General features: G+C 48.2%; 1 protein-coding gene across 1 annotated transcript; it reads right to left on the bottom strand.

Annotated features, from left to right (window-relative positions):
* Positions 1-14,578: 14,578 nt before the first annotated feature.
* Positions 14,579-15,685, bottom strand: ARL4C (ADP ribosylation factor like GTPase 4C). The gene has a single exon (XM_010204750.2). It carries the CDS (start codon positions 15,585-15,587, stop codon positions 15,009-15,011), a length of 579 nt encoding a protein of 192 aa, XP_010203052.2. The 5' UTR covers positions 15,588-15,685; the 3' UTR covers positions 14,579-15,008.
* Positions 15,686-15,945: the final 260 nt, after the last annotated feature.

Raw genomic sequence — 15,945 nt, 5'->3', positions numbered from 1 at the left:
CTCAAGATGGAGCTTTAGAGTGGTTTTGCATTTTGGCTCAATACAGCTTTGTGTAACAAGTATCCACAGAAGTAATTCAGAAGAATGCTCTAGTTCAGATTTGCATTCTGTGTAATTACCTGTGTAGGCTGATCCTTGTGGCACTCGTGAAGCATAAGCTGGAGGATGGCTGATGCAGCCAAGGAGTCAGGGTTTGCTGGGTCCAGATGAATGCACACTTTTTCTCAAGATGAAGCTTTAGGGCCAAACCCATGTCTGATGTTCAAGAATGAGCAGTCTGTGTTTTAGGTAGTCTGAGATGGGTCTTACCAGATTCTGTCTAAATAGATTCTAAAATCTTCTTTCCAACCAACCTCCCACACTCTGTGTCAGTTAAGGGTTTTTCTCCTTTGAAATGGAGAGCTCACAATGTGATGTTTGACTCTGCAGTATTGGCATTTTTGAACTTTCATAGCTCTCTATCTCATCCTGAGGATGGTGATTATAGTCCTGGGGTGCATCTCTCACATTCAAAAGTAGGGTGCTTCAGGACAACATTAATCCTTTGGGAGAGTGAGATTTTATCTCTATTTCTGCCAAGTGGCTTGTTTGACTCATGGGTGAAAACCCCAGCCTTCTGGAGTCTGGCCATTGCAGTCATCCTCTGTTTTACCCACGTGACTTCTCTAGCCTTATTCATAAGAAAGGCTTTGCATGCAACTTCTGCGTAAGTTAGTTACAAGGGACAAAGACACCTCCAGCAGGCAAAGTTAAATATGTTAAAGTCTCCCAGAAAATCACAGAATCTCAGAATGGTGGGGGTTGGATCTAGAGATCATCCAATCCAACCCCCTGCTAAAGCAAGTTGCCCTTGATCAGTGTACAAAGGAACATATCCAGGTGGGTTTGGAAACCTCCAGAGAAGGAGACTCTGCAACCTCTCCAGGCAGAGAGGTTCTCCAGAAGTTCTCTGTCATTCTTGAGCTGAGGAATCCAGACCAGACACAGGACTCCAGGTGTGGCCTTACCAAGGCCAAGTAGAGCAGGAGGAGAACCTCCCTTAACCTGCTGGCCACATTCTTCATATCCATGACGGCACGTTGCTGGCTCACATTTAGTTTATTATCAATCAGGACTCCCAGCTCTCTCTGTGCAGAGCTGCTCTTCAGCAGGTCAATTCCCAGGTGTTACTGGTGCAAGAGGTTGTTCCTTCCCTGGTGCAGGATTCTGCATTTGCCCTTGTTGAACCTCATGAAGTTCCTCTCTGTCCACCTCTCAAGCTGGTCAAGATCCCGCTGAATGGCAGCACAGCCTTCTGGGGAATCAGCCAGTCCTCCCAGTTTGGTGTCATCAGCCAACTTGCTGAGGGTACACTCTGTCCCCTCTTCCAGGTTATTGATGGAGATATCGAATAAGACTGGCCCCAGGACTGAACCCCTGTGGAACCCCACTGGCCACAGACCCCCAGTTAGAGAGATTTAAATATGTTATGTCACCTAGCAGGACAGCCAAATCCACAAGGACATGTTGTGCCAGGACCAGAAGGCACTTGCCACATCTGCTGATGGAGAGCCACCTGCTTTGCAGATGGATGCATGTGAAGTGCCAAGCCACGGTGCCTCTATTCAGCACATAGGCAGACTGAGGGCCACGCTGTGGTTTGCAGGAAAGCTCAGAAGTTCATTTTTCAGCAAAACAGGGCTGTGACTGCACCAAGAATGTGAAGGCAGAAGGGGCTCCTTGAAACCCTCAGGTTTAAAAAAAAAAAAAAAAAAAGATTTGAGCCATTGCAAAGTCCTGAAACTGGCATAAAACTCACCTTTTTAATGGTTGTTTTTCTTTAATGCCAAGCACTGGCTTCTTTTCATCTACAGTCTCCCAGGAAAGCTGCCAGGTCTCCTTTCCTTCTGATCTCTGAGGGGAAAGGTGGGGCTCCTCAGTGTGAAAAGTTACCCCAGGATATGGAGCTTTTGCTAAACCACTAAATACCACAAAGTTCCAGTTAAAATTACCAAGAGTGGCAATCATGTGGAGGAGCTGGCATTGCTTGTGAGGGAAGGAAAAGATAAGTGGCAGAGTCCTGAAAAAGCACTGGCTGCTGCATAGGATGGGAGGGATTCTGCAAAGTCATGTGCCAGAAAATGTCTGCACAGCCCAGAGTGAAAATAGTCTCCTGCATCTGCCCATAAAGACATCACATTTTACCAAGTGCAGTTCTGGAAATCTTCACTAATTGACCTCCTGTACAGCTGGGCAGAAGAGGATCTTGCTGTAGGTTTAGGACAGGAATATGATATAAAACACCTGAAAGGCTGGAAGTCTGAGGGTTTTGATTTTAAATGAAGTGATAGCATTTGAAGTAACTGGCAGCCAGGTTATGAGATGCCCAGCCTATGTGACTGATACAAAGTGATGATTGATAGCAAACTGTATTGCCAGACCTTTCACTGAAGGTAATTACTCTGGAGTGATTAATTACTGCCTGACATGCTTTTGGAGCTGATGTAGGCTCAGGGACACCCTTGTCTCCACAACAATTTTTCTTTCCTTGGAGTCTTTTCCTAGCTTTGTTTATAATCAGGGATGATTGAGTCAGTGTTATGAAAACTTCATCATTTGAGAGTTGTAACTACATACAGATTGTGAAACAGTTGTGATGCACACATGTGTGCACTTGCATCCCTGCATACCCTCTGCCAGATCCACTTCTCCCTGCCTGCACCCTGTGCTGTGCCAGGACTGATGATACAAGAGAGAAGCTCCTTAGAAGGGCTGACTTCAAAGCTGTTAGTTTGCCCTGACGGTGAGACACTTCTGCCTTTGTTTTCTTTTAATAGAGACATTTTGAGGGTAGGGGATATGAGAATCATCAACCCTATTCAAACACACCTCTAATTTGAATGTTGATGCAATAACCCATGTGATGAGAATAAAACCATCTCCCAGCTCCTCTTGGTTGTGCTGTTGTTAGTCAGTAAGTGGGATGTGATAGTGGATGATGGAGAGGCTAGGGGCTTCTCAGTGCTGGGAAGTGGTGTGTTTTCTAGTCCTCTGGCACCGTTAGCCACCAGCAGAAGGGAGACCAGCTGAGGGGGTGAAACACACCTACAGCAGGATGGGACAGGCATTTTGGCAAAGCTAGAAAAGTTCTATTGGAATAAAGTAACATGGCAACTTGGCCAAGAAGTCTGACCCAGCCCTGATGCTACCATATCTTCCACCTGTGTTACCTTGGAAGTGGTTGCCATGTGTCTTTGTTTTGGCTGATGGATTTTCTAGATTTCACCCATCTGAATATAAGTTTGTATTTTTTCCAACTTCTCCGACCGTGTGCTCTGATCATGTCTGACAATCAGCATAGCCTGGAAAACGTGATTGTGACTGATTTTGTTGCCTGGAGCCCATGTTGATTTGAGATTCTGACAATGTTTTGTTTTATAAGTCCATTTATTTTTAACTCTTTCATAGTTAGGACTTGCAGCTTTCTCTCAAAGCTGTTAGGCCTAGCCTGAGCACTCTGGACTTAAAACTGAATTTTTCACTGTGTCCCACATTGGTTTTGTCTTTCAGAACTTGCGGCATCCAGACCAGCTGGACTTCGCTGCAGCCCAACCAGAGCTCTGCAAAGATCCTGGAGTTTCATTCCCTCTTTCTCATCCCCATTTCTCCTGATGACAGGGAGAGATATGTCAGCTGAGCTGAAAGAGAAGCACCAAGGCAGAAAAGGGACTCCTCATCGATCCTGGCCTCTAGAGCCAGAGCTTGCAAGGTCACCCTCGAGCTGATGGAAATGATCTTTCATGCCTTGATAGTCACCAGGGAGATGAGAATACCCCAAAGTAAGATCATGGGCCATCAAGTCAACCTGAAAATCAGTAAACAACACAGAAACTCTGGAACAAATCACCAGAAACTGTGTCTGGTGTGGCAGGTCACAAGGAAGATGACAAGGGGACAAACCTCCAGGGAACGTTATTTAAATGATTGCTGTCTCCGTTACAGCTTGTATGTGCCCAGAGCTTGTTTGTGAGCAATTAACACAGTTGTCTTAAACATGGTTAAGTAATTAAAGGCACATTATCCACAGGCGCTGTCTGTGCTTATCGCTCAGAGCCCTGTGCTGACACCTGCCCTATGCCATCTTGTTCACGGAAGGGCTAAAGCAGAGAGGAAAGAGCCTGAGTGTGCTTTTTTTTAATCAGAATGCAACTTTCCACTAGTTTTAGCTCATAACCGTACCAAGCAACTTGATTAACTTAGCTAGGCACCATCTTTACAAAGCTCCCTCTCTGTCCCTCTTTCAGGACAGAGATATAAGCTGTTTTCTGTTTGTGTGGTGTCTAGCTAAACTGAAGGTTTCAAGCAGGGACATTCAACCAACCTCACTCCCATCTGATGTCCACCTCTGACGGCAGATGCTGAGGATGGGGAGGAGACAAAATCTCTGCTTTCTGAGATGGAGAGAGGAAGAAAAGTCTGGGCATTTTAGAAATTTCCCTGCATTACTTTCTGAATCAGACTGGAAGATGATGATATTCCTCTCATCAAAAAGGACATATTTTAAAGCAGATTTATCTTCTCAGCTCTAACTGCTACTTGTCCCCCTTGCCTTCAGCTGTGTTCTGCCAGCAGGAGTACCCTTAGCCATGTCCCGAGAGCTCACAACAAGAAAGATGCACTGGAGTCTCTGTTTCCCACTTATAAACACCTTCCCCTTCCTTTACAACATTTCCCTCTGCTGCAAAGAGTAGCTGAGCTGTAGATCTACAGTTATTTTTGTGCTTCTGCCCCATTTATGCATTGCAGAATGTTATACAGAACTGAGAACTGAATCTGCCTCTCAAAGTTACACCACTGTAAGGCTCCCAGACATCTTTCTGCAGTCAAAAATCTCCTGACATTTCCTGTAAGAAATCTGTTTATTGAACCTGGTTTCCTGCCATGATACTTTTTCATAAGCTATATATTTGCCTCTCCTAGGGTTTGTCAAAAAAAAAAAAGTCAGGACTCGTGGGTTATACCAGCACAACAAAGTCTCTTGACAGTGAGTCACTGCATTTGCAAGGCTAGAGCTGGAACTGGAAGCTGTATTTCTGTTCTGTCCCCAGGAACTAGCTTATAGAGAAAAGCTAGCCCAGGATATGCATGGATGCAAAAAAATTTGTGGCAAATTTAGAGAGAAAAGTCAGTTTTGATCCACACGCCAATGCCCATTTAACAATCCACAGCGGATTGCCATAAAGCAAAAAGGAGGGCTCTGCTTGCAGTCAGAGGAAGGTCCTCACACAAATTATTCCACCTGGGATAATCAGGAATAGTTATTCTGGGTAGGGCAAAGCCTCAGGAGCAGCACTGAGGGGAATGAAAGACAAACTCCTTTTCCCTTATGCTCTCCCTCTCATTATTACCTACACATAAATTATTCACATTCTTTGCAAGACGAGTCTTGACTGAAGGAGTTCAGATCATTAGAAACCCAGCAATTTTCTGCATATTTCATGATAAAGGAAGCACCAACAAGGCAGGAGCTTGGGAGCAGCAGCAAAAGGGATAGGATTTCTTCTGCAATTTCTGCTCCCGAGAATCTCCTGAGATTTCTGGACTACTGATAACACAGACTCCTGAACACTCAGCTAGAGAAAAGCCAAAGCATGGAGAAGATGGAAGGACCTCCCAGTGAGACCAGAGGGCCTGTGTGTGTTGGGATGGAATGCTCTCAGGGAGCATCACCCCCCTGAGAGGAGATTCTCCTTGTACACTGCTCAGATTTCAAGGTAGATTTAATTATATACATTTAAGAGAACATGCCTTGAAAAATCTCCAGTAAATAGCTATCTCAAAGCAAATATGATCCATTTCAGAAGTGTTGATTCAGCACTATCCAAATGCTCAAGGTCATTGTGATTTGCTTCTTTTTCACTTCCGTAATGGCATTCTGCCATCAGCATTTCCATGAAATGGCTCATTTTTTGATGAATTCTCATTTTTGGGTGGCAAGTGAGGAGAAGCACCAAATAGGTTCCAAGCAGCTCCATTACAGGTGCCAATGTTTTGCACAGAGTCTGGACAGCCATCCCCATGCTGCTTCCATGGGCAACTCCACTGCAGCACTCCCAGTTCAGGGCTTAGTGGAAATTTGGGTCTGTCCCTATCTGCCCAGGCAAACAGGCTCCTAAAGACACCTCATCCTGCCCAGCCCATCAAAAGCATCCCTGCCACCTCCAGCTTTCTGATGTACCATCAGCTCAAGTCTGGAGGATACTATGGGTTTCTTGTCTCTTGTATCTATCTGGTTTCAGAGTAGAAATAGGAGTTAGTTTAGTGGGGACATTAGAGAGTTTCTTCCCTGTCCCACAGGAGAGTGATTCAGAGGTCTGTGATTACCTCTACAGACACATTCATGGCCAGCAGAGAGGAGAGCTGCTTCAGCTAAGGGGTAAATCTGGCACAGGAGCCAATGGGCACAATGTGGTTGGGAAAAGTTGTGGGCTCAAAATTCAAAGATTCCAAATCATCACAAGAAATATCCTCTTTAGGAAAGGCAAGCAGAGCCACAACTTAGTCTGGAGATAAGGCTTCTTGAAAGGACTGGAGCTGTTAAGCCCCACATCAGAACTTGGTCCCACAAACTGGCAAAGAACCGGTCAGCTTCGTGCTGGGATGCAACATAACAGCTAATGAAATATTTGCAGTATACTCTAGCTGTGTTCAGTTACATGTATATATTAAAAAACCAGAACACAGATTTGATATATGTATGTGTATATCGGTGTTAAAACATACGCAGGAATTATTTGCAAGTAATTGCAGATGAGGAACTTAAGCATTACTGCAGTCCCAGCAGATACTCCCCCCTGCCTTCTTCCTCCCTTCTTTCTGCATCGCTCTGTCATTATCTAGCTAAAAATAAAGGAGCACTGAGGGCCCAAGTCTCCCATGTGCAACCACGTGATAAACACCAAGCCTTAGTGTTAGCAACCCATAAAGAGAGATGGGGAGCAGCAGCCTCTGTCCGTGCAGCCGGTGTTTCAACAGACCCTGGGCTTCAGCCCTGCAGTGAGGCTGTTGTGGGGAGAATGTGAAGATAAGGACATTGCTCACAGACCCCAAGCCCTCTACTCCCAGGCTGTCTCTCATCCAGAGCTAAACGAATTTTTATCTTAAAATGAGCCAATATGGGCTCTGCTCTGCTCAGAGCATCCACAGAGGTTATAAACCCTCACGCCATCACTCCAGCAGGGCTCACTTTTCCCAAATCAGCCCTTTCAGTAACCTCTAGATGGGTTTATGGCCTCCTCACACTCTACCACTCTCTTCAAACACATTGTCACACCAGGACTTCCTCGCTTGCAATCACGCTTCAGTTTTCACCCATTACAGCACAGCAGTTACCAGGGACACAGAGCAGCGAGGCTCAAAAGAAATGCTGATGCTCAGGTTTAATGAACAGTTTTACCCCCCAACACCATCTGCTTTGCTCTAATCGAGTTTTACAGTGGTTGGTAGGGAAAGGAGGAGCAGACCCTAGATGGGTTATCTGTCCTTCTTGAACTTTAGCAGCTGATGAAGAACAAATCATAAAATGTCAGAACTATAGAATCATCAAATGGTCTGGTTTGGAAGGGACTGTAAAGCTCATCTCATTCCAAACCCCTGCCATGGGCAGGGACACCTTCAGCTAGCCAAGGTTGCTCAAAGCCTTGAACACGTCCTGAGACGGGGCAGCCACAGCCTCGCTGGGCAGCTTCTGCCAGGGCCTCACTGCCCTCATAGGAAAGAGCTTCTTCCTAAGATCTCATTTCAATCTCCCCTTTTTCAGTCTGAAGCCATCACCCCTTATCCTGTCACTCCAGACCCCTGTAAAAAGCCCCTCTTCATCTTTCTTGTCAGCCCCTTTAGGCACTGGAAGATGCTATAAGGTGTCCCCAGAACCTTCTCTTCTCCAAGCTGAACAACCCCAACTCTCTCAGCCATAGCAGGGGTGCTCCATCCCTTGGATTATCTCCATGGTCTCCTCTGAGCTCACTCCGACAGCTCCACAGCCTTATGATGTTAGTGCCCGGAACTGGATGCAGGACTGCAGGAGGGGTGGGGGGGGGGGTCTCATCAGAGTGGAGGAGAGGGAACAATCCCCTCCCTTGCTCTGATGGCCACATTGCTGGGGATACAGCCCAGGCTACAGTTGGCTTTCTGGGCTGCAAGTGCACGTTGCTGGCTCATGTCCAGTTTTTCATCTTGGGACTCTTTGCATCACTTTGTGTTGAAAAGATGAAGACGGGCAGCACCTTAAGAAAGGCTTGGCTGGATGGGAAGGTGGTGCTAGCTTTGGTACCAAAAGCTGCATGCAAAACTGACGGGATGATTTTAAACCATCCTTGCCCCATTCCCAGTCTGAGGTGCTCCAGGGCTAATGGAAGTCCCATAGGAATTGCAGCAGGTCCCAGGGCTAGGCTGAGGTTTTTGGAGACACATCAGCAGGGTCTCTCTACTTTCTGAGACTAGCAGATGCTCCTCTTGGCCATGCATGGGAGTCAACAACCTGTGCAGTTGCACAGGGAAATCTTAAGGCCATCTATGCTGAAAATGTGGCTGTCACTAGCTAGATTGTATGTGAAACAACTGAGCACACACCAAGAATAGTGGATGGGTGGTGGCTTCTTATTCTGCTTTTTTTTCCCCCACAGACTGTTGTCATTTTGGCACCAACCAGCTCGACAGATCACTCCTTCTAAGTCATCAGGTGGTTTCTAAGGCTGCAAAAGAGCATGGATGTGGTGGGCAAGGAAACACTGTAGAGTGGCAGCATTGCCATTCCCCCTCCTGCTTTTGCACATTTTAAACAGGCAGTAGAAGATAAAGGATGGGGTCAAGCTAAAGGATGATGTCAAAGAGTTGAAAGGGCCCCCTTACTGGACAGTGCAAGTAGCAGGGGAGATGGCTCTTTCCAACAGCCATTTAAACATTAACCCAGCACAACAACTGCCCTCTGTTCCCATTTCTCATTGCCACACTGAGGTTTTACCTCTTAGTAGAACAAAATTGAAACATTTCAGCACAAGCTTATTTTTACTGAGGATAGTTCATGATGACTAGGGAATATGGAGAGCTGAGCCTGGGAATATTTGCTCAAATAAGCCATTCTGTTTATTTCAGCTTAGCTTGTCTTTGTTTCCCTCAGATATTTGAGTGAGATTTAAGGGAGGAAAGCTTACGAAAAAGATCAACTCTCCAGCAACTACATTAAAATACCAGTGGAAGGTGAGTTGGGGAGCATATAAATCCTGCTGGATTCATACTGGAGCTGTAGATCACCAACAGGTAACCAGAAATAACCCTATCTGCCTAATGACTGCCTTGTCCTCCCTCCCAGACAGCCTTGACTAATGACATTTTATGGCTTGCAAAAATGGTACAGCACAAGGAGAGTTTGTGAGAAGTGATGAGCCCCATGGTGTGCAGAGGGAAAGGGATGACAGCCTCCTTGCAGACACTGGGGAATGGGAGGCAGAGATCATCTCACACAGCTCTTCATCAACCCACAGATTATATTAGGTTATATTATTATTACTATTATTATTACTACTACTACTATTATTATTACTCTTACTACTACTTCAGACCAAACTTTGCAGCTAGAGTGGGTTATGGTCAGCTTACAAAGTTTCTTGTGATCTCCCAGTGTTGGGAAAAAGTTGTTGTCCGAGGAGATAGGTGAACCAAAAGTTCCTGATCCCACCTGGCTTTGTTTATAAGTCTGTATTTCACTGCTGGAAAGGCAGCAGGACACAAAGATGCCCTGTTGATGCTGTTTTTCAGTCTCTGCCACCAACTCCTGCCTAATCCTGTTCATAGCACTTTAAATGCCCCCTGGCTTCTTTTCCACAGATATAAAAGAAGGTTGCTAGCATTTTTCTTATTCCCAAGGCTAAAAAAGAACTTAGTGGTAGTCATGTGATACTCAGATTCCTGTATGAAAGATGCCAAACCTTCAGGATTGAACCTTTCATGGTGGAGAAAGGGGCTGAGTTGTGACTGAGTGGGGGAAATTGCTGCAGGTCTGGGCACTCCTGTTTTCGATGAGGGCAGAAGAGCTCAGTTGGATCATTTACAACCCAATGATTCTACCAGCCTTCCCTTGGTGGCCTTCAGAGAGGGTATGTCAGAGACCTGCAGAGAATCATAGAATGGTAAGGGTTGGAAGGGACCTTTAGAGATCATCTAGTCCAACCCCCTTGCAGAAGCAGGTTCACCTAGATCAGGTTGCATTGGATCTAGGTGACAGAGTAGCAGAGTACACACTGGTAGCTCATGTCTGCTTATTTCTGTCTTGATCCCCTCTGGGACCCCAACCCCAGTCCATTCTCTTGCCTTTTCTGCCATTTGAAAGGTTGCAGGTCCCTCTCACCTGCTCTGAGGTTGTGCTTGCAGAGCAAGATGATGCAATGGCCCAACTGCTTCCTCGCCAGACTTTCTCCCAGTCAGTCCCACATGGGGCAGCCTGGTGGCCTGAGCTCTACTGGCCACCAGCGTACTTATACATCAGGATGGCCCCACAGCTCCAGCATCACTCACTGTTTGGCTGAATTGCCTGCTCAGAGAGATGGTAGGGCAGCACAAATCATGGACAATGTGCTGCTTCACGTTTCCACAAAGTCAGCAAGGTCCTTGTGCAATGTTTTCATGACTACTGAGTGAAACACTCAAAAACCCCTGCTGACAAAAGCAGTCTCCAGCTAGGAGGAGAGGTCATGTGACTTGAAGGAAGATGCTCATCCTTGCAACTTGAGCCAGAAGAAGCATCACTTGCAAGAAGACACAACCCCTCCCACCCCTTCCCACAAGGCTATGGCTTTCACGGTAGAATAAGCTGAGACATCCCAGCTCAGCACCCCCTGCCCACAAGGCTAAGCAGGGGAGGGCTATTCAGCTGCACAGTTGCACACAAAACCATAGCTTCTCAAAACCTATTGCAGAAACCCTTCTGGCTGGTTCTCTTCCTCCATCATAGGGTCAGGGATGGCTCCCCACATTGAACTAGGAGGAAATCCCCCCCAGCTCCATGGGAGAAACACCAGATCACCATGTGTACCCAAGCGACCCAAGTTCAGGCTTCCTAGGGCACAGATGAGTCCATACAGGGATGTGACACCAATGTGCACTTCAGGCCAGCAGAAGAACTCCAATAAATTGGCTTCCACCATGTGGGATCAATGAAGACAAGTCCCTTCATGCTAAGGAGAGTGCAGGCATTGCAGCATCCACTCCTGGGCTTTCAGATCAATTAAAGGATGCTAGGAGAAATATATAATATCCCACATACTGCCTTGAAAAGAGGGCTAGATGTGCAAATGGAAGGGATGGTCAGAAGCATCTTCAGGAGCACTGGACTGGATCATGCTGCCCACCGTGTCACCCATGTGGCAGAGGGATTGGAACCTGCCATGATAGTCTGTGCGAGGAAGGAGTTCACAGGAAACTGCACCTTTCAGTGGCTCTCTGCATGGTCATGAGGCAGCTGAGCACTCAGCAACTTGATCCTTGGCTGCCACAGATGACCATTCAATTCATCTCCAAATGATTTCTGGGCACAAACCAAAGTCTTGATAGGAGCTCAGTAACTGCATCACTGGATAAGACTTTGGGTTCATTTCAAGGTCCTGCAAACCTGTAGAGTCCCAGTGCTCTGATCCTGCAGTGCAGACAGCATATCCTCTCACCCTGGCACTATGCTCACAAAGAGATAAGAGGGGCCACCTGGGAAGCAGAGAGGAGCCTGGCACAAACCTCGAGCAGGATATGTGCTCACAAGCCCCATCAAATCACTTTCACAAACTGGGCTCATTGTTTCCTCTCATGTTGCCATGTCATCATTTTAAAAAGAAAGAAAAGGTGATTTACAGCCTGCTTCTGGCTCTTCTCTCTGAAATGTCACCCTGGGTTTCCTGTGTGATCACCCACCCAGGAGCAAAGGCAGCCTCCAGCTCTGCCACATCCTGTTCTCAGCTGCCCAGCTGGTGCTTTAACCCCTGCAGACCTGGCTCTCTGCCACCCCCACGGCTTGCCTGAGGCTGTGCACTTAAAAAAAAAGCCACATCAGGCAAAACCAAAAACTTTCTCACTCTCTTCACAGAGATTTAAAATAAAAAGAGGCCAGAAAATCCCCACACCAAATGATATTCTCCCCTTTCGTGGACAGCAGTGGAGATGCAGAGAAATTAAGCGACCTCCAAAGGAGTTCAGATTTCATTAACTTCAAGAGTGTCAGCTACCCCATGTCATAAAGGGACACACTGCAGACAGTTGCCATGCAACAGTCCATGCCAGTGCCACTGGCTGCAGAGTGATCCCAAGCAGGTCAGTCACTCCTCCATCTCTGTGCCCAGGTCTCCTGTCCTTGGGGAAACAGAAGCAACCTCCTGCGTAACACCAAACACAAACCATCTGCCAAACGCAGTCCTGATATTGAGAAATAAGCAGAACAACACTTTTTTTTTTTTTTATCAGGCCCTTTCACTGTATAAATAATTTATTTCAGTTCACAGAATTATGTCTGCATCTCTTAAAAAAAAGACAGGAGTAACAGAGACTGATGGACAATAGCAAGGGCAGGACATGGGCAAGAGGATATCCAACACTGATGGGAACACTGCAAAGGTACCTGAGGAGATGAGATGGTACCTTGTGACAGCTCATAAAAAAAAGCAAAGGTCATTCACTTATATTTTGAGAAGATGCACAACCTTGCAGAAAGCCCATCTCGTTTTCAGAGCAACGACCCCGACAGTTTCCCTTAACCACTGTTTTGTTGAGGCACCTCTTCTTCTAGCCCATCATAGGCGATGCACGTCTTCATACAGAAAAAAATCAGCATACAGTTGTGAAATGTTACAGAAATACCATGGAAGCCATTAGCTACCAATTGGAAAAAGTCTTTCTAATATTTCAGAAAGCAGAGTTAGTGGGAATAGCACTACCACAGCGTTCCACCTGAATCTTCAAGTGTGCGCTGACAGCACACCCTTCATTGCTTTCCCTGACAGCATTTGCCAAACCAAGACCTCTATCTTGACAGCGGAGGCAAACCCCACAACTATTAGCTCCCATGTGTCACTTTTCAAAACAGATTGCTTTTGAGCTGGTGGGGAAAACATAGCTGTATGTTTTGCCTCTAAAATGGGTCACTCTCCAAAAAAGGGTTAATGCATGTGGTTTCTGTGGCATCGATTTTTTTTTTCTCTCTCTCAATAGCAAGTACCAAAGTGTTGGAGGTGGAGACAATGCAAAGAAAACCCAAGGAAGCGAGAACAGAGCCACTTGAGCTGCTGGGACCAGCCCACTCGCTCAGTACACAAGTCAGGACTTGCATTTGGAACTCAAATCCTGCAAAAAGAGAAATATTACTTGGCTGCAACATTTATTTCCTAATAAAAAAGCCCCACTACTTGGAAGGTGCTGTGCTCATCGCTGCAAGGGGAGAATCAACTCCCTGAAACCCGAAGGGCCTTTTTCTTTTGTCTGCCTGGTGGTTTCTCCTTGGCTGCTCTGGAGAGTGAGTTTCAACTGGAAAGGCTGGTGTAAAATCACCAGAAAATCAGAAAATCCTGCCAGACTGTGTGGCTCAAAGCTCATGATATTTGGCCCCTGAGGGCTGCCCACGTCTGCTCCATGGGCAGCATGGAAAGCCAGGATCCTCCAGAGCGCTGCATCCCAAGTCAAAACACAAACCCCAGGTAACAAAATGTTCACCTAAGAAGGTGGAGGCCTAACCCTACACTGGGCACTCAGCAGGCAGAGGCTGCTCACAAGCGAGGGGATCTCTGTTTTGCATTGGTTTAAACCTTTATAAAAAACTAACATTCCCCCGTTACCCTCCCCCCCATGTCTCTTCCCACCATGCCATCTTCCACGCTGCCAAGTCCCTTTCCAGCAGAGATTTTGCAGCTTCTGGACATCTCGGCAGGCAGTGCAGGCAGCATCTGTCCATCTCTCCTGCCCTGCCCCCTCCTAAAAACACTCATTTTTAGCAAGCACTGCCCTGACCTCTTGCACCAACTGCAGGGCAGCACGGTGACCAGTAGCATGAAGCTTATTTTTTTCTAGGGTTTTTCTCGAATTAACGCCCCAGCAGTAGCAGGTCAGCCCCTGGGAATGTGCCTCAGAAGACACAATTAAGAAGTGGGACTCCTGAACAATCTCTCAACAATTCCAGCAGCATTGACTTGCATTTTTTAAATCTGTTTTTTCCGCCCTTTGTTTTGGGCAAACGGCTGAAAGCTCAGTCCCATGCAGCAGCTGCTGAGCCTCCGCAGCCCCCTTGCTCCGCACCTATCTGTGCTCTGAAACACCAACCGAGGGGAAGGGGTGGGAGTGTAGGAGTTACCCCTTACCCACTGCCCACACCCTCCCTTCAGACATTTTGCCTCGGTCCCACCCTCCGGCTTCGAATATCGCACAGACGAATGCAGGGGAGGGATGCGGGTATGCAGGCTCACCGCGGGGCACGGCTGGAAAGCCCCTCACGGCTGACCTTGCCAAACCCAGGCGCTGCCTTTCACCCCCCACACCCCTTACAGCATCCGTCCCTCCCCACCGCATCCCTGCTGCACCCCCACTCCCAAAATGGACGTTAAAAAGCCGGGTGGCCTTCTCTCAAACGCACTTCAACAGGTTCCTGCCCTGTTCGTCCCTGGTACGCAAAAGCCCGGTGGTCTCGAAGGACAGCGGGGTCAGGCCCCGTGGGCACGTCCCCAGCCCAGCCCGGGGCCCGGAAGGTCGGGCCCAGCCCTGAAGGCGGTCCGCAGGAAGGGGCGGTGGAGAAGGTAGATCCTCGCTCTCGCCTGGGAGCTGGGCTTGGCTGGCGGGAGCAGCTTTGTTATCACCACTATTGTCTTTTTATGTGGAAAGAAGGGGAAAAAAAAAAAAAAGGAAAAAAAGGAGGAAAAAAAGAAAGCTAAAATGATTGCTTTGGTTCTCTCTCCCCCCGGGTTTCTTTGTCTGCTTCCCCATCCCTTCCCGCGTCGGCGGGGGTTCTACCGCTTCTTTTTCTGCTTGAGGGACTTCCTCCGCTTCAGGATCATCTCGTAGAGCTTGTCCATGCCCTCAGTGAGCCCCTCGCCGATGATGGCGCAGGCGGGCTGGATGTGGTAGGTGGTGGAAGGGGTCAGCTCGTGGAGGGCTAGCTGCTTTTCGATCTCAGCCACCGGCAAGGACTTGGGCAGGTCTTGTTTGTTGGCGATGACCAGCAGCGGGGTGCCCTGGTTCTCGGCGAACTTAGTCACCTTATGCAGCTCTGTTTTGGCCTCCTCCAGCCGATCCACGTCCACTGAGTCCACCACATAGATAATGCCATCGGTGCAGCGGCTGTAGGACTTCCAGAGCGGGCGCAGCTTCTCCTGACCACCCACATCCCAAAAGTGGCAGCTAATGCCCTTGGCCGTCCCGTTGCTCAAACGGATCTTCTCCGTGTTGAAACCGATGGTGGGCACGGTGTTGACGAACTCGTTGAACTTCAACCGGTAAAGCACTGTGGTTTTTCCTGCTGAGTCCAGACCGAGCATGACGATGTGCAGGGACTGGAAGGCAGAGATGTTGGAGGAGATGTTCCCCATGGCCCCGGCTCGACGCCGCCCTCACAGCTCCGCGCCCATCGCCGCGCCGCCGGCCCGCGGGGGCACGGCTGGGGGCGAGCCGGGCCGCGCGCGGGGAGAGGCAGCGGGCAGGGCGCGATGCACCGTGCGGGCACGATGCGGCCACTCACCGACCTGACAAGCGGCGATGGAGCGCAGAGGGCGTCTCGGCGGGCCCAGCAGCCCCCGCCCCGCCCGGGGGAGGCTCCGCGCAGCCGCCATCCGCCCGCTCCGCCCCCCGTCCCTCCTCCTTCCCTCCTCGGGCTGCTCGGGAGCGGTGGCGGTGGGGGGGGCTGTGCTACCCCATTGCTCGAGCAAGTCCCCGCACGGAGGTGATCCC

Source organism: Colius striatus, chromosome 9 (assembly GCF_028858725.1).
Source record: "Colius striatus isolate bColStr4 chromosome 9, bColStr4.1.hap1, whole genome shotgun sequence".
Taxonomy (NCBI): Eukaryota; Metazoa; Chordata; class Aves; order Coliiformes; family Coliidae; genus Colius; species Colius striatus.
Note: the sequence above shows the minus strand (reverse complement) of the source record. Positions and strands in the feature narration are given on the sequence as shown.

Bases quoted from the DNA above. Each gene is read 5' to 3' on its own strand.
- ARL4C (XM_010204750.2), bottom strand. From the start codon at position 15,587: ATGGGGAACATCTCCTCCAACATCTCTGCCTTCCAGTCCCTGCACATC.